This window comes from Loxodonta africana, chromosome 20, assembly GCF_030014295.1.
Source record: "Loxodonta africana isolate mLoxAfr1 chromosome 20, mLoxAfr1.hap2, whole genome shotgun sequence".
NCBI lineage: Eukaryota > Metazoa > Chordata > Mammalia > Proboscidea > Elephantidae > Loxodonta > Loxodonta africana.
The window spans coordinates 74,411,884-74,439,792 of NC_087361.1; the positions used below are offsets into that span (position 1 = coordinate 74,411,884).

Sequence of the window (27,909 nt, forward strand, 5' to 3'; positions counted from 1 at the left end):
TTAGCGGGGCCCACCCGGGTGAGTCTGGCCCAGCTAGGCCGAGAGTTAGCGGGGCCCACCCGGGTGAGTCTGGCCCAGCTAGGCCGAGAGTTAGCGGGGCCCACCCGGGTGAGTCTGGCCCAGCTAGGCCCTGAGAGTTAGCGGGGCCCACCCGGGTGAGTCTGGCCCAGCTAGGCCCTGAGAGTTAGCGGGGCCCACCCGGGTGAGTCTGGCCCAGCTAGGCCGAGAGTTGGCGGGGCCCACCCGGGTGAGTCTGGCCCAGCTAGGCCGAGAGTTAGCGGGGCCCACCCGGGTGAGTCTGGCCCAGCTAGGCCCTGAGAGTTAGCGGGGCCCACCCGGGTGAGTCTGGCCCAGCTAGGCCCTGAGAGTTAGCGGGGCCCACCCGGGTGAGTCTGGCCCAGCTAGGCCCTGAGAGTTAGCGGGGCCCACCCGGGTGAGTCTGGCCCAACTAGGCCCTGAGAGTTAGCGGGGCCCACCCGGGTGAGTCTGGCCCAGCTAGGCCCTGAGAGTTAGCGGGGCCCACCCGGGTGAGTCTGGCCCAGCTAGGCCATGAGAGTTAGCGGGGCCCACCCGGGTGAGTCTGGCCCAGCTAGGCCGAGAGTTAGCGGGGCCCACCCGGGTGAGTCTGGCCCAGCTAGGCCCTGAGAGTTAGCGGGGCCCACCCGGGTGAGTCTGGCCCAGCTAGGCCCTGAGAGTTAGCGGGGCCCACCCGGGTGAGTCTGGCCCAGCTAGGCCCTGAGAGTTAGCGGGGCCCACCCGGGTGAGTCTGGCCCAGCTAGGCCCTGAGAGTTAGCGGGGCCCACCCGGGTGAGTCTGGCCCAGCTAGGCCGAGAGTTAGCGGGGCCCACCCGGGTGAGTCTGGCCCAGCTACGCCCTGAGAGTTAGCGGGGCCCACCCGGGTGAGTCTGGCCCAGCTAGGCCCTGAGAGTTAGCGGGGCCCACCTGGGTGAGTCTGGCCCAGCTAGGCCGAGAGTTAGCGGGGCCAACCTGGGTGAGTCTGGCCCAGCTAGGCCGAGAGTTAGCGGGGCCAACCTGGGTGAGTCTGGCCCAGCTAGGCCCTGAGAGTTAGCGGGGCCCACCCGGGTGAGTCTGGCCCAGCTAGGCCCTGAGAGTTAGCGGGGCCCACCCGGGTGAGTCTGGCCCAGCTAGGCCCTGAGAGTTAGCGGGGCCCACCCGGGTGAGTCTGGCCCAGCTAGGCCCTGAGAGTTAGCGGGGCCCACCCGGGTGAGTCTGGCCCAGCTAGGCCGAGAGTTAGCGGGGCCCACCCGGGTGAGTCTGGCCCAACTAGGCCCTGAGAGTTAGCGGGGCCTGGGTGAGTCTGGCCCAGCTAGGCCCTGAGAGTTAGCGGGGCCCACCCGGGTGAGTCTGGCCCAGCTAGGCCCTGAGAGTTAGCGGGGCCCACCTGGGTGAGTCTGGCCCAGCTAGGCCGAGAGTTAGCGGGGCCCACCCGGGTGAGTCTGGCCCAACTAGGCCCTGAGAGTTAGCGGGGCCCACCCGGGTGAGTCTGGCCCAGCTAGGCCATGAGAGTTAGCGGGGCCCACCCGGGTGAGTCTGGCCCAGCTAGGCCGAGAGTTAGCGGGGCCCACCCGGGTGAGTCTGGCCCAGCTAGGCCCTGAGAGTTAGCGGGGCCTACCCGGGTGAGTCTGGCCCAGCTAGGCCCTGAGAGTTAGCGGGGCCCACCCGGGTGAGTCTGGCCCAGCTAGGCCCTGAGAGTTAGCGGGGCCCACCCGGGTGAGTCTGGCCCAGCTAGGCCCTGAGAGTTAGCGGGGCCCACCCGGGTGAGTCTGGCCCAGCTAGGCCGAGAGTTAGCGGGGCCCACCCGGGTGAGTCTGGCCCAGCTAGGCCCTGAGAGTTAGCGGGGCCCACCCGGGTGAGTCTGGCCCAGCTAGGCCCTGAGAGTTAGCGGGGCCCACCTGGGTGAGTCTGGCCCAGCTAGGCCGAGAGTTAGCGGGGCCAACCTGGGTGAGTCTGGCCCAGCTAGGCCGAGAGTTAGCGGGGCCAACCTGGGTGAGTCTGGCCCAGCTAGGCCCTGAGAGTTAGCGGGGCCCACCCGGGTGAGTCTGGCCCAGCTAGGCCCTGAGAGTTAGCGGGGCCCACCCGGGTGAGTCTGGCCCAGCTAGGCCCTGAGAGTTAGCGGGGCCCACCCGGGTGAGTCTGGCCCAGCTAGGCCCTGAGAGTTAGCGGGGCCCACCCGGGTGAGTCTGGCCCAGCTAGGCCGAGAGTTAGCGGGGCCCACCCGGGTGAGTCTGGCCCAGCTAGGCCCTGAGAGTTAGCGGGGCCCACCTGGGTGAGTCTGGCCCAGCTAGGCCGAGAGTTAGCGGGGCCCACCCGGGTGAGTCTGGCCCAGCTAGGCCCTGAGAGTTAGCGGGGCCCAACCGGGTGAGTCTGGCCCAGCTAGGCCCTGAGAGTTAGCGGGGCTCACCCGGGTGAGTCTGGCCCAGCTAGGCCCTGAGAGTTAGCGGGGCCCACCCGGGTGAGTCTGGCCCAGCTAGGCCCTGAGAGTTAGCGGGGCCCACCCGGGTGAGTCTGGCCCAGCTAGGCCCTGAGAGTTAGCGGGGCCCACCCGGGTGAGTCTGGCCCAGCTAGGCCGAGAGTTAGCGGGGCCCACCCGGGTGAGTCTGGCCCAGCTAGGCCCTGAGAGTTAGCGGGGCCCACCCGGGTGAGTCTGGCCCAGCTAGGCCGAGAGTTAGCGGGGCCCACCCGGGTGAGTCTGGCCCAGCTAGGCCGAGAGTTAGCGGGGCCCACCCGGGTGAGTCTGGCCCAGCTAGGCCCTGAGAGTTAGCGGGGCCCACCCGGGTGAGTCTGGCCCAGCTAGGCCCTGAGAGTTAGCGGGGCCCACCCGGGTGAGTCTGGCCCAGCTAGGCCGAGAGTTGGCGGGGCCCACCCGGGTGAGTCTGGCCCAGCTAGGCCGAGAGTTAGCGGGGCCCACCCGGGTGAGTCTGGCCCAGCTAGGCCCTGAGAGTTAGCGGGGCCCACCCGGGTGAGTCTGGCCCAGCTAGGCCCTGAGAGTTAGCGGGGCCCACCCGGGTGAGTCTGGCCCAGCTAGGCCCTGAGAGTTAGCGGGGCCCACCCGGGTGAGTCTGGCCCAACTAGGCCCTGAGAGTTAGCGGGGCCCACCCGGGTGAGTCTGGCCCAGCTAGGCCCTGAGAGTTAGCGGGGCCCACCCGGGTGAGTCTGGCCCAGCTAGGCCCTGAGAGTTAGCGGGGCCCACCCGGGTGAGTCTGGCCCAGCTAGGCCGAGAGTTAGCGGGGCCCACCCGGGTGAGTCTGGCCCAACTAGACCCTGAGAGTTAGCGGGGCCCACCCGGGTGAGTCTGGCCCAGCTAGGCCGAGAGTTAGCGGGGCCCACCCGGGTGAGTCTGGCCCAACTAGGCCCTGAGAGTTAGCGGGGCCCACCCGGGTGAGTCTGGCCCAGCTAGGCCCTGAGAGTTAGCGGGGCCCACCCGGGTGAGTCTGGCCCAGCTAGGCCCTGAGAGTTAGCGGGGCCCACCCGGGTGAGTCTGGCCCAACTAGGCCCTGAGAGTTAGCGGGGCCTGGGTGAGTCTGGCCCAGCTAGGCCCTGAGAGTTAGCGGGGCCCACCCGGGTGAGTCTGGCCCAGCTAGGCCCTGAGAGTTAGCGGGGCCCACCTGGGTGAGTCTGGCCCAGCTAGGCCGAGAGTTAGCGGGGCCCACCCGGGTGAGTCTGGCCCAACTAGGCCCTGAGAGTTAGCGGGGCCCACCCGGGTGAGTCTGGCCCAGCTAGGCCATGAGAGTTAGCGGGGCCCACCCGGGTGAGTCTGGCCCAGCTAGGCCGAGAGTTAGCGGGGCCCACCCGGGTGAGTCTGGCCCAGCTAGGCCCTGAGAGTTAGCGGGGCCTACCCGGGTGAGTCTGGCCCAGCTAGGCCCTGAGAGTTAGCGGGGCCCACCCGGGTGAGTCTGGCCCAGCTAGGCCCTGAGAGTTAGCGGGGCCCACCCGGGTGAGTCTGGCCCAGCTAGGCCCTGAGAGTTAGCGGGGCCCACCCGGGTGAGTCTGGCCCAGCTAGGCCGAGAGTTAGCGGGGCCCACCCGGGTGAGTCTGGCCCAGCTAGGCCCTGAGAGTTAGCGGGGCCCACCCGGGTGAGTCTGGCCCAGCTAGGCCCTGAGAGTTAGCGGGGCCCACCTGGGTGAGTCTGGCCCAGCTAGGCCGAGAGTTAGCGGGGCCAACCTGGGTGAGTCTGGCCCAGCTAGGCCGAGAGTTAGCGGGGCCAACCTGGGTGAGTCTGGCCCAGCTAGGCCCTGAGAGTTAGCGGGGCCCACCCGGGTGAGTCTGGCCCAGCTAGGCCCTGAGAGTTAGCGGGGCCCACCCGGGTGAGTCTGGCCCAGCTAGGCCCTGAGAGTTAGCGGGGCCCACCCGGGTGAGTCTGGCCCAGCTAGGCCCTGAGAGTTAGCGGGGCCCACCCGGGTGAGTCTGGCCCAGCTAGGCCGAGAGTTAGCGGGGCCCACCCGGGTGAGTCTGGCCCAGCTAGGCCCTGAGAGTTAGCGGGGCCCACCTGGGTGAGTCTGGCCCAGCTAGGCCGAGAGTTAGCGGGGCCCACCCGGGTGAGTCTGGCCCAGCTAGGCCCTGAGAGTTAGCGGGGCCCAACCGGGTGAGTCTGGCCCAGCTAGGCCCTGAGAGTTAGCGGGGCTCACCCGGGTGAGTCTGGCCCAGCTAGGCCCTGAGAGTTAGCGGGGCCCACCCGGGTGAGTCTGGCCCAGCTAGGCCCTGAGAGTTAGCGGGGCCCACCCGGGTGAGTCTGGCCCAGCTAGGCCCTGAGAGTTAGCGGGGCCCACCTGGGTGAGTCTGGCCCAGCTAGGCCGAGAGTTAGCGGGGCCCACCCGGGTGAGTCTGGCCCAGCTAGGCCCTGAGAGTTAGTGGGGCCCACCCGGGTGAGTCTGGCCCAGCTAGGCCCTGAGAGTTAGCGGGGCCCACCCGGGTGAGTCTGGCCCAGCTAGGCCCTGAGAGTTAGCGGGGCCCACCCGGGTGAGTCTGGCCCAGCTAGGCCGAGAGTTAGCGGGGCCCACCCGGGTGAGTCTGGCCCAGCTAGGCCGAGAGTTAGCGGGGCCCACCCGGGTGAGTCTGGCCCAGCTAGGCCCTGAGAGTTAGCGGGGCCCACCCGGGTGAGTCTGGCCCAGCTAGGCCCTGAGAGTTAGCGGGGCCCACCCGGGTGAGTCTGGCCCAGCTAGGCCGAGAGTTGGCGGGGCCCACCCGGGTGAGTCTGGCCCAGCTAGGCCGAGAGTTAGCGGGGCCCACCCGGGTGAGTCTGGCCCAGCTAGGCCCTGAGAGTTAGCGGGGCCCACCCGGGTGAGTCTGGCCCAGCTAGGCCCTGAGAGTTAGCGGGGCCCACCCGGGTGAGTCTGGCCCAGCTAGGCCGAGAGTTAGCGGGGCCCACCCGGGTGAGTCTGGCCCAACTAGGCCCTGAGAGTTAGCGGGGCCCACCCGGGTGAGTCTGGCCCAGGTAGGCCCTGAGAGTTAGCGGGGCCCACCCGGGTGAGTCTGGCCCAGCTAGGCTCGAGAGTTAGCGGGGCCCACCCGGGTGAGTCTGGCCCAGCTAGGCCCTGAGAGTTAGCGGGGCCCACCTGGGTGAGTCTGGCCCAGCTAGGCCGAGAGTTAGCGGGGCCCACCCGGGTGAGTCTGGCCCAGCTAGGCCCTGAGAGTTAGCGGGGCCCACCTGGGTGAGTCTGGCCCAGCTAGGCCCTGAGAGTTAGCGGGGCCCACCCGGGTGAGTCTGGCCCAGCTAGGCCGAGAGTTAGCGGGGCCCACCCGGGTGAGTCTGGCCCAGCTAGGCCGAGAGTTAGCGGGGCCCACCCGGGTGAGTCTGGCCCAGCTAGGCCCTGAGAGTTAGCGGGGCCCACCCGGGTGAGTCTGGCCCAACTAGGCCCTGAGAGTTAGCGGGGCCCACCCGGGTGAGTCTGGCCCAGCTAGGCCCTGAGAGTTAGCGGGGCCCACCCGGGTGAGTCTGGCCCAGCTAGGCTCGAGAGTTAGCGGGGCCCACCCGGGTGAGTCTGGCCCAGCTAGGCCCTGAGAGTTAGCGGGGCCCACCTGGGTGAGTCTGGCCCAGCTAGGCCGAGAGTTAGCGGGGCCCACCCGGGTGAGTCTGGCCCAACTAGGCCCTGAGAGTTAGCGGGGCCCACCCGGGTGAGTCTGGCCCAGCTAGGCCCTGAGAGTTAGCGGGGCCCACCCGGGTGAGTCTGGCCCAGCTAGGCCCTGAGAGTTAGCGGGGCCCACCCGGGTGAGTCTGGCCCAGCTAGGCCCTGAGAGTTAGCGGGGCCCACCCGGGTGAGTCTGGCCCAGCTAGACCCTGAGAGTTAGCGGGGCCCACCTGGGTGAGTCTGGCCCAGCTAGGCCGAGAGTTAGCGGGGCCCACCCGGGTGAGTCTGGCCCAACTAGGCCCTGAGAGTTAGCGGGGCCCACCTGGGTGAGTCTGGCCCAGCTAGGCCCTGAGAGTTAGCGGGGCCCACCCGGGTGAGTCTGGCCCAGCTAGGCCGAGAGTTAGCGGGGCCCACCCGGGTGAGTCTGGCCCAACTAGGCCCTGACAGTTAGCGGGGCCCACCTGGGTGAGTCTGGCCCAGCTAGGCCCTGAGAGTTAGCGGGGCCCACCCGGGTGAGTCTGGCCCAGCTAGGCCCGAGAGTTAGCGGGGCCCACCCGGGTGATTCTGGCCCAACTAGGCCCTGAGAGTTAGCGGGGCCCACCCGGGTGAGTCTGGCCCAGGTAGGCCCGAAAGTTAGCGGGGCCCACCCGGGTGAGTCTGGCCCAACTAGGCCCGAGAGTTAGCAGGGCCCACCCGGGTGAGTCTGGCCCAGCTAGGCCCTGAGAGTTAGCGGGGCCCACCCGGGTGAGTCTGGCCCAGCTAGGCCGAGAGTTAGCGGGGCCCACCCGGGTGAGTCTGGCCCAACTAGGCCCTGAGAGTTAGCGGGGCCCACCCGGGTGAGTCTGGCCCAGCTAGGCCCTGAGAGTTAGCGGGGCCCACCCGGGTGAGTCTGGCCCAGCTAGGCCGAGAGTTAGCGGGGCCCACCCGGGTGAGTCTGGCCCAACTAGGCCCTGAGAGTTAGCGGGGCCCACCCGGGTGAGTCTGGCCCAGCTAGGCCCTGAGAGTTAGCGGGGCCCACCCGGGTGAGTCTGGCCCAGCTAGGCCCTGAGAGTTAGCGGGGCCCACCCGGGTGAGTCTGGCCCAGCTAGGCCCTGAGAGTTAGCGGGGCCCACCCGGGTGAGTCTGGCCCAGCTAGGCCAGAGAGTTAGCGGGGCCCACCCGGGTGAGTCTGGCCCAGCTAGGCCGAGAGTTAGCGGGGCCCACCTGGGTGAGTCTGGCCCAGCCTCAGCCCTCAGGGCTCTGAAATGCTGCACCAGAGCAAGAAGAGCAGCTCGGCTTTTATTGCATAGGTGTCATCCACATGACAGACACTGTGCCGGGCGTTTCCAGGTCTGCTGGAGCAGATGAGACTCCTAGACTGTGACACAGAGCGGCTGGCAGTGGAGGGGCCACATGAGTGGTAACCCAGTGTGCTAGAGGGGCAGAGGAGCAAATTGGCCCTGCTCACCTGGTAGTCAGGGAAGGCCTCATGGAGGAGGGGGCCTTTGATCTGGATTTTGGAGGACGAATGAGCTAGCAGCAAAAGGATGTGGGGCAGGCATTGTAGATTAAGAGCGTGGCCTGCCCAGAGGAACAGAGATGGGTAAGACGGGTGCTTTGGCCGAAGTGTCCAGTTCCATGTGACTGGGGCAGAAGTAACCGACTGGTGGCCTGTGGCCTGAATCTGACACATGAATAAGTTTGCTTTGACTTGCACTGTTTTGAAGGAATGTAAATTAGTTGTTTAACTTTCTGAAAATCAGGAAATTGCATACTCTCTCTGGAAAAATCAGAAGATTTAACAACATTTGGTGCTTAATTGGCCCCTTTTAGACTGAGCCTGTGTTTCAGTTAGCTCCAGTCTCCACTGCTCCCTACTGTAGTACACTCAGACCGATTCAATCATTTATGCCCACTGGCTGGCCCCAGAAGGCTTTGACCCCTGGACTAGCGTTTATGAAGATATGAAGGTGAGCTATGGAAAGGCAGGTCAAGGTGAGATTGTGGGTGGCCTCAGATGGCTGGTTGCAGAATTTGGACTAGTTTGTTATCAGTGAGGAGCCATGTAAGGTTTTTGAGCACTGGGAGACAGGAGCTGTGTTTTAGGGAAACTGAGGCAGGAGGAGATGGGCAGCATTGCCATGAGGCCAAGGCCAGGGCAGTGGCAGAAGCAGAAACGTCGTGGCTCCCTTTCCCTGCCTGTGGCTCTGGCGCCTGACTGCTCCCCGCACGCCCCTCCCACAGGGCAAGCGGGTCATCGGGGAGGACGGCACTGAGGGCTATAGCGACCTGTTCCGGGAGAATGCCATGCTGCAGAAGGAGAACGGGGCACTGCGGCTGCGGGTGAAGGCCATGCAGGAAGCCATCGATGCCATCAACAACCGTGTCACCCAGCTCATGAGCCAGGAAGCCAACCTGCTCCTGGCCAAGGCCGGTGAGTCGGGGGGTGCCAGGCTGGCCCCCTCTACCCACATGCACCCCAGAATATCCGGCAGCCTGGGCCATCCAATCGATTTTGTCATCAATTCATTTATGCATTCTTTTTTCAATTGAATTTTAACACGTATTTGTATGACACAAGTAATACTTTTTCTTTGTTAAACATGCAAACAATACATGAATATCCAAAGTGAAGAGTTAAAACCCCCCTCACTAAGCCCCCACCCCGTGTCCTCTCCACTTCTCAGGAGGAACCGCCACCAGCAGCTTGATGCCCATCTCCTGCACTTTTCTCAGTACATTTGCTCCAAGTATGAATATATGTGGAGTCCCTGGCTGGTGCAGATGGGTGAGCCTGTGGCTACTAACCGAAAGGCTGGCGGTTAGAACATGCCCAGGAGCGCCTTGAGAGAAAGGCCTGGTGATCTGCTTCCAAAAGGTCACAGCCATGAAAATCCTACAGGACACAGTTTTCTGAAACACCTGGGGTCTCCATGAATCCGAATCAACTCAAGAGCAACTTTTTTTTTTTTAGTGACTATGTATTATACATATTTATACTTACATGTATGTATATATATACAGAGCCCAGGTGACATATTGGTTCAGAGCTCGGCTGCTTACCAAAAGGTTGGCAGTTCAAATCCACCAGCCGCTCCTTGGAAACCCTATGAGGCAGTTCTACTCTGTCCTGTAGGGTTGCTATGAGTCAGAATTGACTCAGCAGCAACAGGTTTGATGACATGGAGTTTGGTTTTGGTTATATATTCACATATTTACATATATGCATATATACATACATGGAAACCCTGGTGGCCTAGTGGTTAAGTGCTATGGCTGCTAACCAAAAGGTCGGCAGTTTGAATCCACCAGGTACTCCTTGGAAACTCTACAGCAATGGGGTTTTTTTTTTATATACACATACCCATTAAAACCTATAGCTGGTGAGTCGATGCCAACTCATGGTGACCCTATAGGACAGAGTAGAACTGTCCCTTAGGGTTTCCAAGGAGCAGATGGTGGATTCAAACTGCCTTTTGGTCACAGCCAAGCTCTTAACAACTAGCCAGCAGGGCTTCGTATATATACATATACAAGCTGTATATGTGGCTTTTCTTTTAGTGTGTATAAGGTCATATGTATTGTTCTATGACTTGCCTTTTTCATGTAACATTATATTTTCCATAACAAAACATATAAACCTACGTAATTCTTTTTTAAACAACCGTGTGGTGTTCCATATATGATGATGATGAATAACTTATTATAACCATCCTCTGTTGATGCACATTTAGGTTGTTCCCAATTTCTTGCTGTTACCAGCAGCAGTGCTTGTATATATAGCTGTGCACATATACAAGCAAGTATTTCTTTGGCATAGGTTCCTTTTTGGAAAAGGCCAGTGTGTGCCAGCCTATTGAAGGCACAGACCCCAGACCATCTCAGAGCCAGAGGTCCTTGCTGTTATTTACCTCATTTGTTGCACCCTCTTCTGGTCTTACCCCTCCAGGTGATGGCAACGAGGCCATTGGAACTCTGATCCAGAACTACATCCGGGAGATTGAGGAGCTGCGGTGAGTGAGCCCCAGAGGCTTGGGTAGGCTGGAGGGCCTCAGCCAGGGCCAGGGATGATTGCCAGCTCACCTGGTGCCCTCACTCCTTCCCACGCAGGACAAAGCTCCTGGAGAGTGAGGCCATGAATGAGTCCCTCCGCCGCAACCTTTCACGGGCCTCTGCTCGCAGTCCCTACTCCCTGGGCTCATCGCCAGCTGCCCCGAGCTTCGGGGGCAGCCCGGCCAGCTCCATGGAGGATGCCACTGAGGTGATCCGCAAGGCCAAGCAGGACCTGGAGCGCCTAAAGAAGAAGGAGAGCAGACAGCGGAGAAAGAGGTGAGCAGGGTGCAGACCCTTCAAAGGAGAGCCCCCCAGGAGGACTGCTGCCCACCTGTGTTCAGGGCAGCTGCCCAGAAGGCCCAATCCCAGGGGCTCCTGCCAGTAAAAAAAAAAAAAAACCAAACCCAGTGCCGTCAAGTCCCACTTATAGCAACCCTATAGGACAGAGTAGAACTGCCCCATAGAGTTTCCAAGGAGCACCTGGCGGATTCAAACTGCCAACCCTTTGGTTAGTAGCCGTAGCACTTAACCACTACACCACCAGGGTTTCCCTCCTGCTAGTATTGCTTGGAAATTCACTGAGCATGTTTGCTGAGTCTTTTGGACAGAGGCCACCCAACCCTCTCCAGTGCTTTGCTTCCCTCCAAGGAGAGGAAGGATAGGCATTCACCGGGGTTAATTCTGGGCCAGGGGCTGGAAGAGCAGTGAGATTCACTACAGGGCAGGAGCCCAGCCCTATCCCCACCCCTCTGGCCAAGAATCTCCCTTTTCCCACCCCTACCATTCCCCTGCCTGCATGCTCAAGGCAGGTGAGCCTCCTAACTGGTCCTACCCTCCCCTCCATGGGCAGCCCAGAGAAGGACGCCTTCAAAAAGAGGGCAAAACTCCAACAGGAAAACAGCGAGGAGACCGATGAGAATGAGGCTGAGGAGGTGAGGGGCCAGTCCCACCCACTCCACACCACGTACTCACTCCAAGTCCCTGCTGGGGTTGGGGGCTCATCGACTTACTTGTGCCTGGTGGGGGAGGGAGTTCAGGTCTGCAGGCAGTCGACCCTCGAGCTTCTGGATAGCGCTGACTGGTTGCCACATGACCTTCCTCAGTCTTCACCTCATCCCAAAGGAATGATGCAGGCAGGGAAGCTCGCCCCGGGTAGGAGGAGGTGCTCCTTTTCCAGGAGGGAGCTTGGCAGGGGACCTACTACCTGCCCCCTCTCTACCTCCTTACATACCTGAGGCATTGTGTCCAGACACACCTCTGCTTCTGGGTTCCCCTCCACTGAGGCCGCACCCAGCCATGTGAAGGGGGGCCACCAGCCCATCCATAACCGTGCTTGGTGCCCAGGAGGAGGAAGAGCGGGATGAAAGCGGCTGTGAGGAGGAGGAAGGACGCGAGGATGAAGATGAGGACTCGGGCAGCGAGGAGAGCCTGGTGGACTCAGACTCGGACCCTGAGGAGAAGGGTATGTGGGGCCTGGCCCAGGGACTGGGGGGAGATGCGACACCAGGCGGGCAGTACCCAGGGTGGGGCTCCTGGGCAGTGCTGGACCAGACTACGTCCTCAGGACAGGGCCAACTGGCTGGTTGGAAGGCTGAGCCTGGTATTAAGCCTGGGGCCAGATCCCCTGGGGTATAGTTCTCATAGTGGCCATTCAGGGCCCAGAACCTCTGGACGTGACACCAATGATAATAACAACAAAAACAACCAGAGGGATAATAATGGCAGCAGGTACTTACTGAGTGCTCATTAAAACCCAGGCACAGTGCTGAGCTTAACCCTTTATGAGGATTGCTGCGTTCAGCCCTGCAACCCTGTGCAGTGGGTATTATGAGCTTTTCCTGTATTCCCGCTGAAAGACAAGCTTAGAGAGGTTTAGTAACGTCCCCCAATTTGTTAGATATAGAGCTGAGATATGACGTCTAGGTCTAGTCTAGGTGCCAAAGCCCATTCCCCCGAATGGGAACACCTGCCCCTTCAGCTCTCTCTGCCTGCTGCCATCTGTGGCCCACAGCCTGCAAAGGCTAACGGTCCTCTCACCCTCCCCCACCCCCGCTGGGTCCCATGTCATCTATGACAGGTGGACCTTGGCCTCTGGGGCATGATGGGATGTGTAGACCGCCCTCCCCCCCCCGCCCAGCCCCAAGGCCCAGCCTTGCATCTGGGGCACTATAGGAGCGGGAAGGACATCTAGACCCCCGCCCAGCCCCAGGGCCCAGCCTTGCATTTCTGGGGCACAGGAGGGGCAGGGGGGACATCTAGACCACATCCCACCCCAGGGCCCAGCCTTGCATTTCTGGGCTGCACATTGCATGTGCTGCTCCATCTGGCAGTACTCCACCCATGTGGGATTTATCATCCCGTCCAGAACTTGTTGCTAATTGGTCCTGGCTGGCCAAGGAAGACCCCCAGCCGCCAGGGCTGGCGAATATGCTCCTACCTCACCCCTTGCTCCCCGGCGCTGGGCTGAGCCTGTCCCTGCCCCCATAGAGGTGAACTTCCAGGCGGACCTGGCTGACCTGACATGTGAGATCGAGATTAAGCAGAAGCTGATCGATGAGCTGGAGAATAGCCAGCGGAGGCTGCAGACACTCAAGCACCAGTATGAGGAAAAGCTGATCCTGCTGCAGAACAAGATCCGTGACACGCAGCTGGAGCGCGACCGTGTGCTGCAGAACCTCAGTGAGGCCGCCCTGCCTGCCCCACCCTGCCTGCTTCCTGGGCCCCCAGCCCCAGCCCATCAGAAACGCCACCCAGCAGTTAGCATCTCTGGAATTTACCTGGTTTTCTGAGCAAGGGACTTCTTGTGTTTAACCCTAGTTCCTATGCTACACTTTAAATTCATTTTTTTAATACTATCATCTTACATGGTAGAATCTCTTATACACCTAGGACGTGAGCATGACTCCCTTTGGCCTTCCTGTTCCTTGAATCTTTTCCTTTGGATCTGTTTACAAGCCTACTTGTATCTTCCATACCCTGCTCTTCTGCTCATTCATTTGATCATTCTTTTACTCATTCATTCAACAACATTTATAGAATATGTCTTAGAGACCAGATATTATTCTAGGTGCTAGGGATATTGAAGTGAACAAAATCCCTTCCCTCATGGAGTTTGCCTTCTAGTGGGAGGAAACAGACAAACAAAATAAATAACCAGAGCATATAGCATGTCAGGTGGTGATAAGTATCATGGGAAAGAAGATAGCAGGGGAGAGGGGCTGGGGTGCAGAGGGTGGGTTGGAGTTTTAAAAAGGATGATCAGGGCAGGCTTCACTGAGAAGGTGTCATTTGAGCAAAGACTTGAAGGAGGTGAGATAGTGCTGGAGCAGAGCAAGCAAGGAGCAGAGCATTCCAGGAAAGGGAACAGAAGATACCAAGGCCCTGAGGCAGGAATATGCCCAGCATGTTGGAGAAATGATGAGGAGGCTGGAAGGGCTGGGGCACAGTGAGAGTGGGCACAGTCAGGAAAAGTGGGGACAGTAGCAGAGATGAAATGGGGGACCAGGTCACATCAGTCATTGTAAGGACATTGCCTTACACTCTGAGGGAGATGAGAACGAGTGGAGTTATGAAGGAGGAACATGATCTGAATTTTAAAAGGATCACTTTGGCTGCTGTCCCAAACAAAAGTGAAGGCTAGAAACAAGTTAAAAAGCTGTTCTAAAGATCCCAGGGAGAGACTGCTTGGACAGGAGGTGGTGAGAAGTGGTCAATCTCTGGATATATGTGGAAGTAGAGTCAAAAACCTTTGTTGATTGGTTGGATGAGGGATGTAAGGAAGAAAGAAGCCATGGATGTCTCCAAGGCTTGAGCTTTGGAAAGATGGTGATGACATTTACTGAGATGGGGAAGACTGCAGAGAGTGAGGGGTGGAGATTGGGGGTTCGGTTTTGTACCTGGTAAGTTTGAGATCCAAGTGGTAGACATCCAAGGGGAGATGTCTGGTAGGCAGTTCAGGGGAGAGGTCCAGGGTGGAGAATGAGCTCACTCCTTCTGTCCTGACCCATATCACTCTGTCTTACCTTGCTAACTCTTCCCTTGCCATGGGTCCCAGCTTACTTCTCCAGCAGTGACTCCTGGGTCAGAAGTGAGGCAGTGTGAGCGGCGTACAGGACCCTCTTGGAAGCTGGTGACCAAAGGCTCCGAGATCTCAAGTCCAATAGAATGTTGGATCTGGAAGGGGCCTTGGAGATCACCCAGGCAGACCCTCTTGTTTAAATGAAGAAACTGAGACTCAGAGAGGGGTGTGACTTGCCCAAGTTCACGCAGGGAGACTAGATCCCAGGTCCCCTGACTTCCTGCCTGAGCCTCGGCTGACAGGAGTGCTTAGGGGCATAGCACAGACAGCCCCTCTTGCTGTCCTCAGGCACCATGGAGTGCTACACAGAGGAGAAGGCCAACAAGATCAAGGCGGACTATGAGAAGAAGCTGCGGGAGATGAACCGTGACCTGCAGAAGCTGCAGGCTGCACAGAAGGAGCATGCCCGGCTGCTCAAGAACCAGTCACGCTATGAGAGGGAGCTGAAGAAGCTGCAGGCTGAGGTGGCTGAGATGAAGAAGGCCAAGGTAGGGTCTGTGGGGGTAAGGGGCAGTGCCTCGGGATGGCCATGCTATGTCTTCTTAGAATCCACTTAGCATGTTAAAAATGATCAGTTCTGCCAAGTGTCTTGGACAGTATCCTCTTAGCCAGGTGCATTGTCTGGGGTGAAGCAACCTTCCTCCAGTATCTGGGCCAGTGTACCGGATGGTGGGCGCATGGCGGGGCACTGGCCAGACAGTTGAGGATCTGTGGGGACCCTGCTCAACACTGCTCCCTGTTGTGGGAAGCTTTACCACAGTTGCCTCTGTATGCAACTTTGCCTGTTGTTAGCTGCTGTCCAGACAGCCCCAACTCATGGCGACCCCATGGACAATGGGACCATTATGATCCACAGAGTTTTTATTGGCTGATTTTCAGAAGTAGATTGCCAGGCTTTTCTTCCTAGTCTTCTTTAGTCTGGAAGCTCCTCTGAAACCTGTTCAGCATCATAGCAACACATAACACACTAGTCTCTACTGGGCAGATGGTGCACTGATTGGGAATAGAACCTGAATCTCCCCCACGGAAGGTGAGAATTCTGCCACCGAACCAACGCTGTTCTCCTGACTTTGCCTAGAATAATAATCATCATCATAATAATTAACCATTGTTTGAACTGTGGCCAGGCTGTAGGCTAGCCTAAATGCATGATCACATTTAATCTTTATGTTCTCCTAAGGATTATCCTCATTTTATGAATGAGAAAGTGAAGCTCAGAGAAGTTCATTCCAGAGGTAGAGCTGCGATTTGAACTCAGCTCTCTGTCTCCAAAGCTGTGTGTTCTATGTGGCACAGTGTCGCCCTTTTCTACTTTGCCTTCAGTCAGAGTATTCTGTTTTCTGGGACCTGGGGTCTTGGACGTGTTGTCGTTCCTGCCCGGGACTCTGCAGGTTCATTCTCCCTCCATGATGCCCCTCCCCTCCTGGCCTTCTTGGTTCTGCGTTCCTGGCTTGACCTCAGCCCCTCGGGTTTTCCACAGCCCTGGGCCAGGCTGGACCCCCTAGCACAGCCCAGTGCTGGTGGCTGCCCAGCAAGCTGTGGTGGGCTGGCCTTGGAAACAGGGACACATGAAAGGGAGCTGCCCAGTGCTTGGGGCTGAAGGGACAGTGGCATGAATTCCGGGAGCCGTCGGTGACGGTGTCTCCTGCGCTGACTCTCCTGGTGCTGACCAGTGTACGAAGAAAAGAGCCAGTGCCATGATGGCCAACGCAGGGTCTGAGAGGAGGTGGAAGCCTCGGCTACCGTTTGGGCCCAGCAGTCTCACCTGGGGGGGCTCTGTCCCCAAGCCTGAGCCTTGCCCACAGGTCTAGGGATTCCATCAGCCTGATGGGGTAGGGAAATGCCCTGCCTTGCTGTGCTCAGATTGGCTTGGCCTGGGCTGGCTCCAAAGAGCCCATTTTCTCCTTCCACTTCGGTGCCTCCATCGCATAAGATGTTGATTCAGAGGGCTGCCAAGATGAAGGTGAATGGACTTGAAGCTCAAGCACCCACAGCTCACCCAGGACCCCAGGCGCCCCCTGGTGGTGCAGAAGGGAGGGACTAGTTGGCCCATATTCTCCTCTCCCCTGGGCCCAGCCGCTCACCTGTCTGTGGGCCTGTGGGCTCTGCAGCCACTCCTAGAGCAGTTCTGGGCGGTGTTGGCTGGGCCCACACTCTCCACGGAGGTCCCCCGGAAGATGCCTCTGCAGGGTGACCCGGCCTGTCCTGGCCAGCCCACGTCTCAGCTGGGTGACCCTGCAGAGCCTCGTGGCACTACATCCCACACGACTCTGAAGCCTGCAAAAGTGATACAACGCCAGGCCATATTTGAAGGACAGAAGGATTCGTGCGTGTACCTCTGCTTCATCTTTAGGATTGCCTGGGTTCCTTCCAGCACGGGTCCCGCTCTGCCCCCATGGCTGTGTATTTGTGACCACAGGGCTAGAGGTTGACAAGAATACCCCTGGGCTGTCCCAGAAGGGGCAGCAGCAAGGATTCTACCCAGATGCTGTGAGCCTAGTGCCCATGAACCCTCCCACCGCTGTTCAGCTGCAGGGCCCCAGCGACACACAGGATTGGGGGACACTGCCTTTTACTTCAGAGCTGCAGAGCGATGTTAGTCTCACAAATTTTGGCCCATTTCACATTATCATGTGCCTGGAATGTGCTCACCGATTCTGAGACCATCACTTCTGTAATGACTCCCATGGAGCTCAGCTACACATCAGGATCCTTGGAGCTTGGCCCTGTCAGAGCCAGCCTCCGCAGATCTTGGCCCTCATAGAGCTCAGCCTCCACAGAGCTTGGCCTTTTTGGAGCCCAGCCCTCTCAGAGCTTGGCCCTCACAGGGCTCAGCCTCCACAGAGCTTGGCCCACATGAATCTTAGCCTCCAGAGAGCTCAACCTCCACAGAGCTTGGCCCTCACAGAGCTCAGCCTCCACAGAGCTTACCCCCAGAACTTGGCATCCACAGAACTCAGCCTCCACAAAGCTTGGCCTCCTCATAGCTTGCCTTCTTGGAGCTCACCCCTTTCAGAGCTTGGCCCTCACAGTGCTCAGCCTCCACAGAGCTTGGCCCCCATGGATCTTGGCTTCCTCAGACCTCAGCCTCTTCAGAGTTCGACCTCCATGAAGCTTGGCCCCTTGGAGCTCAACCAGCACATGCAAAGTGGGGCGGTTGGGCTCAAGATCAGGAAAACATAGCCTCAGACCCCTGAATCCAGAAAATACCTGGCATCTTGGCTTTACAGGAACCTCATGGTGTCCTAGGGTATTCCACTTTCAACCAGGGCTTTGACTTAGTTTTCTCAGTCACTGTCCTTTGGGGAAAACTCATTCCAGACCCCAAAGACCCAGCAGTGAGCCCTCATCTTCTCTCTAGATTCACCCCCATGGAGCCTGCCCTCTGAGGGAGAAGCCCACCACCAGCCACCGGACCCTCAGGGCCCCCCCACCTCCAATGCCATTGCCTTTCTTGGCACTCCTCGGAACAGGGCCATTCCTGTCCTCAGTGGCAGAGGGAAGATTACCCCATGTAATTCTCATGGCCCTGCACTTGGAAGGTGTCTGAAGCTCTGGGTACCTCACATCCCATGCTTTGGGCCCCAGGAATGGGGCCGAGGGGCAAAGCCAGCTTCCTGAGGGCAGACGATGCAGCAGGGACCCAGGCTATGGGTCTCTAGTACACCGGACCATCTCTGGCCACACTCATGGTGCTCTCCGTGCCTTTACCCAGACCCCTGAGGACTCCAGGTTCCAGGCTCTACCTCTCTGCTTGCTCCCCAGCTTTGCTCTGAACTGCCCTGGGGCCTTGGGAAGAGCTAGATTTGGGGGCAAAATGATGCGAGCTCAGATTCTAGCCATTCAGTACTAGTTGTGACTGTGGGGCTCATTTCCTCATTTATAAAACAGGAATGATATTGCCTCTCAAAATCGCCACGAGGACAGTGCCTGGCACATAGTATGTTCTCAGTAAGTGATGGTGGTTTTTATTCTTGTCACTGTGCTCTTGGCCCCACCCACCACCACAATCCTGTACACAACTCAGGCTGTCAGTGGGAGAGAGGCAGGTGTTCCACTCAGGTGGGGTTACCTGCTTCCAACAACCAAGACTGGTCTTAGGAAGGCCAGACCCAAGACAGTGGCTTTGAGCGAGGACTGCCGGGGCTGTGACATTGGGAGCAGTGGGGACCAGGTTTGGGCCTTGCAGAGTGGCTTCACCTGCACTGCCGGGCTGGTTAGTACCTTCAGCAGACGGCCCAGGTCTTGGGGCAGCTTCAGTTCCTGTGGAGGATTGGGGCAGATCCCTGGCTTCAGTCCCCCAAGTCCGGAGCTGGTGCTGCCTGGCAGGCTCCCACCCTTGCCTGACACCCTCCGAGCCAGCTACTCCCTTGAGGGTGTAGCCACCCAGTGCCTAGCCCCGCCTCACCAACCTCTGCCATCCTAGGTGGCCCTGATGAAGCAGATGCGCGAGGAGCAGCAGCGGCGGCGACTGGTGGAGACCAAGAGGAACAGGGAGATTGCTCAGCTCAAGAAGGAGCAGCGGCGGCAGGAGGTGAGGGCAGCCCTAAAGAATTCCAGGAGCCCTCAGCAGCCCCCTTCCCCATGTGCCTGCTGTCCCCCCAGCCACGTGGGCTCCATCCCTGATGTCCTAGGTAGTGGTCGTGCTTGGCACAGCTTGTCAGAGAAGGCTAGGGCCCCTGAGGGCTGCTGGCCCACCCCCACATTGCTCAGAGGAAGGGCACAAGCCCCAGAGGAAGGGAAAATCTTGCCCAAGGCCACCAGCAAGGCAGAGTCAGACAAATGCAGCTTCAGGCCCACAGAGAAGCCCCACAGGGCTAAGCACTCTAGTCTAGCATCCCTCACTCATGGGTGGGGAGCTCAGGCCACGGGATTGTTCCTACAGCAGAAGGTGCCTGCGCTGACCTCTGGGAGGGGGAGCCTAATCCTGGATTTCACTTTATCCGAGAGTTTTGGCTGCTTGGGAATCAATCTGAAACCCAGGTTTTCACCTGCAGAGCTGGCCAGACCTTCTCCTTTCTAACCAAGCAGAAAGGGCTTAGGCACCTAAGCATGGACCCCACCCCTCTTCTCTCACCTGCAGTTTCAGATCCGGGCTCTGGAATCCCAGAAGCGGCAGCAGGAAATAGTCCTCAGGAGGAAGACCCAGGAGGTGAGCTTGGCAGCGGGTTGGACGCAGGGCGGGCCAACCTGCTGCGCTCATATTGCCCACCCTCTCTTCCAATGCTTCTGATGTCCGGTCAGGGGGAGAAGGGGGTACTTCCCAATCTGCCAGAGCCAGGAGGGCGGGGGGACAAGTCCGCAATCTCTCCCTGTGACCCCGGCTCCCCCTTCTTTCCACAACAAAGCCATCGCTATTTACATCAAGCCTTGTCAGAAGAGCCTTTCTCCGTCAAGTGAGCTGAGGCCAGAGGGCAGGCTACAGGCTCCTGTCTCAAATCCCCTGAGCTGTTAATGAGAAAAAAACAAAAAAATGAAAGTCTTTTTCATGTCCATTTCATGTCAAACCAGCCTCCCTGTCCCTTCTGCAGCCCCAGGCCCAGGACAGCACAGAGCAGTCTCTGCATTCTGACACCCCTCTGCCCACCACCCGCCAGCCTGGACCTTTCCTTGGAGCTCCAAGGTACCATCCTCACCTGGTCCCTCTTTTCCTGGCCCCCAGGTTTCTGCACTGAGGCGTCTGGCCAAGCCCATGTCTGAGCGAGTGGCCGGGCGTGCAGGACTGAAGCCACCCATGCCGGACTCAGGAGCGGAGGTGTCGGCCAGCACCACCTCGTCGGAGGCCGAGTCAGGGGCCCGCTCCGTCTCCAGCATCGTGCGCCAATGGAACCGCAAGATCAACCACTTCTTGGGGGACCACCCTGTGCCCACTGTAAATGGCACCCGCCCTGCCAGGTAAGGAGGACTGGGGGGTAGCCTGGCCTGTGTGGGGCAGGCAGAGGGGGTAAGAATGTGGGGGCGGGGGGGTGAGGGAAAAGGAAGCTCTGTGAGGGTCCCTGTGGCTGTGAGCTCTGAGTGGGGGGCACTAGGGAGCTGCAGAGGCTGAGTGGTCCTACCCAATCCCCTTTGCCTCTGTCTCCCCAGAAAGAAGTTCCAGAAGAAGGGGGCCAGCCAGAGCTTCAGCAAGGCTGCGAGACTCAAGTGGCAGTCCCTGGAACGGCGAATCATAGACATCGTCATGCAGAGGATGACCATTGTCAACCTCGAGGCCGACATGGAGCGGCTCATCAAGGTGGGCCCTGCCTCCCTCCTCTCCCCTCCCCACCATCCGGTCAGCTCTGACTTCACTGGCCCCTCAGACCCTCCTGGCTGCCTCTGCTGTCTGTGCCCTGCTTTGGAATGCAGAGGGGCCTGTGTCCCTGCCCACCTGGGGATGGGAGCTGTGGTGGTTGGGAAGCTCCGTGGGCTGGGCAGCCCCTGAGGCCTCTCCTCCATCCCCTGCCCAGAAAAGGGAGGAGCTTTTCCTCCTGCAGGAAGCCTTGCGGAGGAAGCGGGAACGGCTGCAGGCCGAGAGCCCCGAGGAGGAGAAGGGGCTGCAGGAGCTGGCCGAGGAGATAGAGGTGCTGGCGGCCAACATCGACTACATCAACGACAGCATCACCGACTGCCAGGCCACCATCGTGCAGCTGGAGGAGACCAAGGTGCCTGCAGGGCCAACCTGGCTGGGGCGGGGTGTGGGGAGAGGCAGGCGGGCATGGGCAGCCCCAGGTGACAGGGGTTTGTGCCTCCTGGTCCTAGGAGGAGCTGGACTCGACAGACACATCGGTGGTCATCAGCTCCTGCTCCTTGGCTGAAGCCCGCCTCCTGCTGGACAACTTTCTCAAGGCATCCATTGACAAGGTGAGCTGGCTGCAGCAACTCCTGTGCAGGGAGCCCATGGGTCAGGTGCTCTGTGGTCCCCACAGTTTCTCTGCGGGGAGCCCATCTACCCTAGTGGTAATGCTCACAGACCTGGCTCCTCCTGGCCTGCATCACTTGCAGGCCAGGGCAAGTTGCCTCGCCTCTCAGCCTCTAATTCCATGTCTGTAAAGCTGGGATGATGACAAACCTAGCTGGTAGCATGTTGCATGGCTTTAACGAGAGGATGTATGTAAGAGGCGTGGCATGGCGCCTGGCACACGGCAGGGGCTCCATAGAGGTGACTCTGTCTGTGGCCCAAGGCATCTGCAGCTAGGCTAGACTTGAGCATGTTGGAGGTAGAGGGTCTACACTGGAACAGTCAGCCGTCCTCTGGCATTCTTGTGGCCTCCCCTTCCCCTGGCAGAGAGCTGCCCTGAAGATGAGCTCTCCCTCCTGGTCCTGTTTCTTGTGGGGCAGACAGCACATAGTACCCATGCAGTGTAACTGTGGCAAGAGGGTGGGGAGACTGCACTCTGTGACTCCCCACCCTGGCCCCACAGAGCTCCAGGCTTTGCTCTGCTGTGTCTTAGGAGAGCGTGTCCTCAGGTGACCTCCAGGACCTAAACGGGCTGGGGGTGCATCTCAGGTTAGTGTCAGGTACAAGGGCTGGTACCTGGAAGTTAGAAGGGAGTTCCCCAAGGTGTCTAGTAGGGAACAGGTTGTGTAAGAGCAGTGACCAGGCATCCACAGCCCCACGCCAGGAAGGGTAAGTCCAGGCCTTGCTCCCTGCCCTCAGGGGCTGCAAGTGGCACAGAAGGAGGCCCAGATCCGGCTGCTGGAGGGACGGCTGAGGCAGACAGACATGACCGGCTCCTCCCAGAACCACCTGCTCCTGGACGCCCTGCGCGAGAAGGCTGAGGCGCACCCCGAGCTGCAGGCCCTCATCTACAATGTGCAGCAGGGTATGGGGGTGTGGACATCATCCTCACAGGCCCTAGCACTCCCGGGCTTCCCAGGTGCTGACCCTGGGGGTCCTCACTTCCCTGAACTCCCCCTGTCTGACCCCAGTGGGTGAGATGCAGGAGGGAAGCCGCCCTCTCCTCCTTGCCCTCAGGCCTCTCACCCTCCTTTTCTCCCACAGAGAATGGCTACGCCAGCACAGATGAGGAGATCTCAGAATTCTCTGAGGGGAGGTGAGTTTCCAAGTTGGGAATAAGAGGTTGGCTCACAGTGTGTACCTGGGGCTGCAGTGAGGGTTGCTGGGGCCCTAGAGCTGAGCCTAGGATTGGGAGCTCTTTGGGGCCCGTAAGTCAAAATCCCAGAGCACCAGAGCATAGGATATCAGGATTCTAAACTCTTTCTGCTTCTTCCTTAGCTTCTCCCAGTCATTCACCATGAAAGGCTCCACCAGCCATGATGATTTCAAGTTCAAGGTGAGCTATCAGCCCCACCATGGACAATAGGGTGGGTCAGGGCCAGCCTTCCCCAGCTGGTCCACACCTCACTATGGCTCTGCCCCCATGCCCAATCTGATCCAATATTGCCCCCAGCTGGGATGGAGGAGCCAAGACGAGTCTAGCCTGGAACTGGGGAGTGCCCAGGTGTGTAACCTCTTAGAGCCTATCCTGTTTGAGGTGGGTGGAACCACTGCTGACCTCTGTTTGTACGCTACCTGGTGACGTTACCATAGCCAGAGGCCCTGCTTCCCAAAAGCTCCCCTTTCCTCACCAGGACTCCACCTCATGCCTTGCATCACAGACTAACTCTAGGCAGCTTGTTAGGTGAGAGTCAGCAGTAAGGGAGGTTATTAATGGTGAGGGATTGGTTAGAGACTGAACCAAGAAACAGAATTTATTCAAGAGAGAAGGGAAACCACTGCGGTCTGGGAATCATGGATTGTGCATACTTTTTGGATAAAATGATGAGCTGGTGACCAGCAGAGAGGTCAGTCTGGGCAGTCTGTGTTTGCACAGGCTGACTAAGGGTGGTGAAACAATGCTAGTTGCTCTGGATTCTTCCAGAAGGCCTTGAGAGTTTAGCTGTGGAGCACAGGAGAGGGTCTCGTGTGATGTCTACCGGTATCCTTCCACGACCTCCTCTACCTTAGGCCAAGGTGGCACCGTTTCTCTCATTAGACTTTCTCCCCTGGTTCCCCTTGTATGTGCCATCCCCTTTGGCAAAGTTGCTCTACCCCAACCCTTCCTTTCCCAGGGGGAGCCCAAGCTGTCTGCCCAAATGAAGGCTGTTTCGGCTGAGTGCCTGGGTCCCCCACTGGACATCTCCACCAAAAACATCACCAAGTCCCTGGCCTCCCTTGTCGAGATCAAAGAGGATGCAGTGGGCTTCTCCATCCGAGACTCCTATTACCGGGACAAGGTCTCCCGCACCATCAGCCTGCCCACTAGAGGCAGCACCTTGTAAGGAGGGGGAGGCAGGGATGGGGGTCTGGGTGGGCAGGGAGTTGGGTCTGGGCCTCATTGGACCCTTCTCTTTCAGCCCCCGGCAGTCTCGCGGCACAGAGACGTCCCCTCTGACCCGCAGGAAGTCCTATGACCGAGGGCAGCCCATTAGGTGAGAGTGTTCTAGAACTGGCACCAGGATCTCTGCTGGTGTGGTCTTTGGGTGGATCAACTGCTGGGATGTCCCACTTCGTGGACCACCATGTACATTTTCTAGTCTGGGCCATTTTGCTTAGGTTGTTCAGCTTCTCCACTGTAATCCCTTCCCCACCCTGTCAGGAGTGGGCTTAGGGAACAAAATCTCCATCAGGCACCTTGAACTGAGTGGCCACACCAGTTGCTCAACACCATTTGCTCGTGTGTGCTCAGCATAGTGGCTTTGTGGTGACTTCAACTGGTCATTATACTGCTGTCCTTCAGTCCCTTCTCACAACCTTAGTTCATTGGGAGGCTCTGGAGGAGTGTAGAAGTTCAAAGGAAAAACAGAGGGATCAATACAGAATGGCGGGGAAGTCTCCACCTGGTCAGCCAGCATGAGACCAGGCCCCACAGAGCTTCTGCATATCACGGGATATCTCTTAGGGTCATCTGGTTCGTGCACCTAATTGTCAAAGCAGTTTGGTGGCCTCCCCCAGGTCACACAGTAAATAGTGAGAAAGCAGGGGCTTAAGATGGTCTCTTATTACCTTCCTCAGTAGAAGGCAGGAGGAGGACTTGCTCAAGCTCCTGGCCCTCCTCCTGACCAAAGCATGGGTGGATGGTAGAGGCAGCCTTTGGTGAGGAGGTGATGCAAGGATATCTGTATGCTTAGGGTTTACAGACCATCTCACTTCACCCATAAACTGAGAGAACATACTTCAGTTGTAGTCTGAGGGATTTAGGCCGAACTGACCCATCTGTCAGTTTGTCGTACTTGTGGTGGTTTGCATGGTGCTATGATGCTGGGTGCTGTGCCACCGGTATATCAAATACCAGTAGGGTCACCCACGGTGGACAAGGTTCAGCAGAGCTTCCAGACTAAGACTAGGAAGAAAGGCCTGGCAATCTACTTCCACAAATTAGCCAATGAAAACCCTATGGATGACAACAGAATATTGTCTGATTTAGTGATGGAAGATAAGCCCCCTTGGTTGGAAGGCATTCAGAATACACAGCGGTCACAACAGTGGACTCAACCATAACAATGAAATCATGAAAATGATACAAGACCAGGCATTGCTTCACTCTGTTATACATAAGGTTGGCATGAGTCAGAGCTGACTTGATGGCAACAAACAACACAATCACTTCCCAAAGGGAGAGGGGATTCAGGCTGGACCACTGACGACTTTCCAAAGAGAGAGATCTTGGGGAACTGGAAGTGGGTAGTGCACTAAGGAAACCCTGGTGGCACAGTGGTTAAGAGCTATGGCTGCTAACCAAAAGGGTGGCAGCTCGAATCCATCAGGTGCTCCTTGGAAACCCTGTGGAGCAGTTCTACTTTGTCCTCCAGGGTCGCTATGAGTTGGAATCGACTCGATGGCAACAGGGTGGTGGTGGTGCACTGAGGTCTTAGACTTTGCCCTGGAGAGGTTAAGAACGGCGTCTGTGACATTAAGTGGGGGTTGGTTCCAGGATTATTACACAGCAGGCCCTACCCCGCAGGCCTTACAACCAGGACAGAAGATGGTGCTAGAAGCACAACCCCAGAGGGGCCTATGGGCAGGGGAATGTGGTCACTAACAGACGCTGCCCTCTGTACCGACTCCCCAGGTCCACGGATGTGGGATTCACGCCCCCCTCATCCCCTCCCACTCGGCCCCGCAACGACCGCAACGTCTTCTCTCGTCTCACCAGTAATCAGAGCCAGGGGTCGGCGCTGGACAAGTAAGAGCCAGGGCTGAGGGCAAGTCCGGGAGGGTGCAGAGGAGGACAGAGAACCTGTGGTCTGGTCCTTGCCGGAGGCAGGGCAGGGGTAGGCAGGCAGACACCAGCCATGCCGGTCAGGCCCCTCTGAGCAATGAGGCCCAACATCCCTCTCCTGGTGCCTCTGTCCTTTCTGGACTGAACATGCTGGGATCTCAGGAGAGGGCAAGAAGTAGTCACTGGGTCTGGGAACAGGGCAGCCAGGTATTAATGGCCATACAGGCCAGGCATAAGAGGGCCTCCCCCCGGACCGCCTGCCCCTTTAATCCCCCTCACGTGATTCACTGGGGTTTCTGAAGCCCCTTCCTTCAGTTCACCCACTCGCCTTCCCCACCAAATACTTCAAACAAGACCCCATCAGCCCTTGTGAACTGTCCCAGCAGGCACAGCTCAGCCTCTCTCTGCTGCTTGTGTTGTAAAACCACAATTACAAATGGTATAGTTTACGTTAACAGCAACCCCTGCCTTCTTCATCCATGACTTATAAATCAGCCCGAGAAAGTGATTATCTTCCCCATTTTACATACGAGGGAATGAGGCTCACCGCGGGGCAGTGAGTTCCCCAAGGTCGTTCACCTAGAAAGTGACAGAGCTGGGACCAGAGCCTGGGCTTTGGACTCCCGCCGGCATTGTTTTCCTACAGTGGGAAAGTGGGGAGACCCCACCCTCCATGCCTTCCTCTCTGTGCTCCCCTAAATGGCTGGACGCCCCCTGGCCTCTCAGGGCCTTCTGCACTGAATGACCCATCCCCCCACTGAGAGGACCCCAGATGGATCCCTAAAAGCTTCTCTACACTAGGGGTGATGCTGTGTCCTTCAGGGGAACCCCAGCTACAAAGTGGTTTTCCTTGTCTGCACCTGGTGCCTGACATCAGCCCCTCCCACCTCCATACAAAAATGCCCCTTTCTGGATGGAAATAGTGCTCGATGAGTGCTGAGCTCGGGGTCAGAATCCAGCAGACCAGACACCCTCCTTCTCCAAGCCTGTCTCAGCTCAGGATCCCATGGAGGGGGTGGACCAAGCCTTTGGTCCTCAGGGTGCCCCATCTTTCTAATCGAGAGGTTGCTTTTCGAAAGGATTGGGGTGGGACTCTGCCGGCGCTGGGCGGGTGGGACAGCAGAGCCTGGGGCCTACCTGCTGGCCCAGGTCTTGGAGCCCATGTGGTGCAGAGCCAGCTTCTAGACACAGTCCCAGGGGCTCCCTGGGGATAGTGGGCTTGGTAAATAAGTACGCTCACTGGACAAAGCCAGCTCCCAGGGAAGGGTGGGAGCAGGCATGGCTTCCTTTGGCCTTGGGCAGGTATAGCCTTGCGGGGTTGGAGCAGGGACCCCGGCTTGTGCAATGGGGCAGCCAGAGAACCAGGAACCGTCTCCCCAGAGTGTGGGGCTGGTGCGCCCATGTCCCCACGGCCCCGTCTTTCCTCCTGCCCTGTTAGCTGAGGGACCCCTTGGTGGCCCGCTCAAGGGGCAGTCTCCCAGCTCCCAGGCCAGCCTGCCCGCCCTCCTTCCTGCTCTCCCTAGCGCCCTATTCCGCCTCACTCCGCTCTCCTGGAAGAGAATAACCTGTCCTCTGACCTTCGATGCTGCTGCTGCTGCCTCTGCTGTCCCTCAGTGTTTTCCTCTCTCCCCCTAATCCAGCTAATTTTCTGCCCTTCCCAGGTCTGATGACAGCGACTCCTCTTTGTCGGAGGTCCTGAGGTACACAGATTGTCTCTCGTGTTTGGTCCCCAGCTCTCACTCTCTGTATTGCTCTCGGCCTCCCACTGCCCTACCCCCACCCCTGCCTGCACACCGCGTCCTCAGCATGCCGCCCCCTGCCCGCCCTCGGCTCTCCTGAGACCTGTTCCCGCCCCGTGGTTCCTCCTCTCAGGGTTGCCGCATGGCCTCCCACCGCCAGGCCTGGCTGGAGCTGGGGGCTTGGGGAGGGGCGCGCAGTTTCTCGTCGCAGGCCCTGTTCTCTTCTCCCCTGTCACCTGGGTTGGGAGGGGCCCAGCATGGGAAGCAGGGGTTGGCTGGGCTGAGCCCTGCTGAGGGACAGGCGATCTGGAGAAATGCCTGGGAGCCGTGGGGACCCGCCGGGCTGGCGCTCCTTTGAGGGGCTTTGGTGACGCTACTCAGGATCCTTGTGTCGTGCTCAAGTCGTGCCACAAGGGGGAGCACATCAGACTCTGGCTTTGTGAGGGGCACCTGGGAGGAAATACCCCCTGCCCGCGTCTCTTGGCACACAGGTGTACCGGCACCCTCTCCCTGCCCACCCCCCACACCTAGCTTGTGGGATGACCAGCCTAGAGACCTCCCCAGCCAGCCCAGCACGCCCCCATAACAGGAAGCAAGTCTCAGGACCTGGTGGACATGAGCCCCTGACGAACAAAAGGCCACTCTCAGGTTGAGAGCTGCCTTTGGCTCACCTGGCATGCTCTCTGGCCTCCTCACCTCCGGCCTTGGTGTTGATGTTTCTGATACCCTCCTGTGGGGAACAAGGCTCTGTCCCCATGAGATGCTAGTCAGCC

At 59.1% G+C, this 27,909-nt stretch overlaps 1 protein-coding gene across 9 annotated transcripts in view; it reads left to right on the plus strand.

The window, feature by feature from the left end:
* KIF21B (kinesin family member 21B) overlaps positions 1 to 27,909 on the plus strand; it is a 68,122-nt gene that overhangs the window by 28,234 nt on the left and 11,979 nt on the right. For 3 of the 9 annotated variants that reach the window (XM_064273418.1, XM_064273416.1, XM_064273424.1), the window contains 21 exons: positions 8,310 to 8,499; positions 10,015 to 10,078; positions 10,176 to 10,394; positions 10,969 to 11,050; positions 11,463 to 11,580; positions 12,606 to 12,797; positions 14,485 to 14,684; positions 18,623 to 18,730; positions 19,280 to 19,348; positions 19,859 to 20,091; positions 20,281 to 20,428; positions 20,643 to 20,837; positions 20,935 to 21,036; positions 21,833 to 22,052; positions 22,178 to 22,229; positions 22,412 to 22,469; positions 22,587 to 22,637; positions 23,248 to 23,453; positions 23,533 to 23,607; positions 25,248 to 25,361; positions 27,059 to 27,097. In XM_064273418.1, coding sequence (XP_064129488.1) covers positions 8,310 to 8,499; positions 10,015 to 10,078; positions 10,176 to 10,394; positions 10,969 to 11,050; positions 11,463 to 11,580; positions 12,606 to 12,797; positions 14,485 to 14,684; positions 18,623 to 18,730; positions 19,280 to 19,348; positions 19,859 to 20,091; positions 20,281 to 20,428; positions 20,643 to 20,837; positions 20,935 to 21,036; positions 21,833 to 22,052; positions 22,178 to 22,229; positions 22,412 to 22,469; positions 22,587 to 22,637; positions 23,248 to 23,453; positions 23,533 to 23,607; positions 25,248 to 25,361; positions 27,059 to 27,097 — 2,735 coding nt within the window. The remainder of the gene's footprint in view (positions 1 to 8,309; positions 8,500 to 10,014; positions 10,079 to 10,175; positions 10,395 to 10,968; positions 11,051 to 11,462; positions 11,581 to 12,605; positions 12,798 to 14,484; positions 14,685 to 18,622; positions 18,731 to 19,279; positions 19,349 to 19,858; positions 20,092 to 20,280; positions 20,429 to 20,642; positions 20,838 to 20,934; positions 21,037 to 21,832; positions 22,053 to 22,177; positions 22,230 to 22,411; positions 22,470 to 22,586; positions 22,638 to 23,247; positions 23,454 to 23,532; positions 23,608 to 25,247; positions 25,362 to 27,058; positions 27,098 to 27,909) is intronic. The other 6 variants (XM_064273419.1, XM_064273421.1, XM_064273423.1 and 3 more) reach the window with 4 other exon arrangements.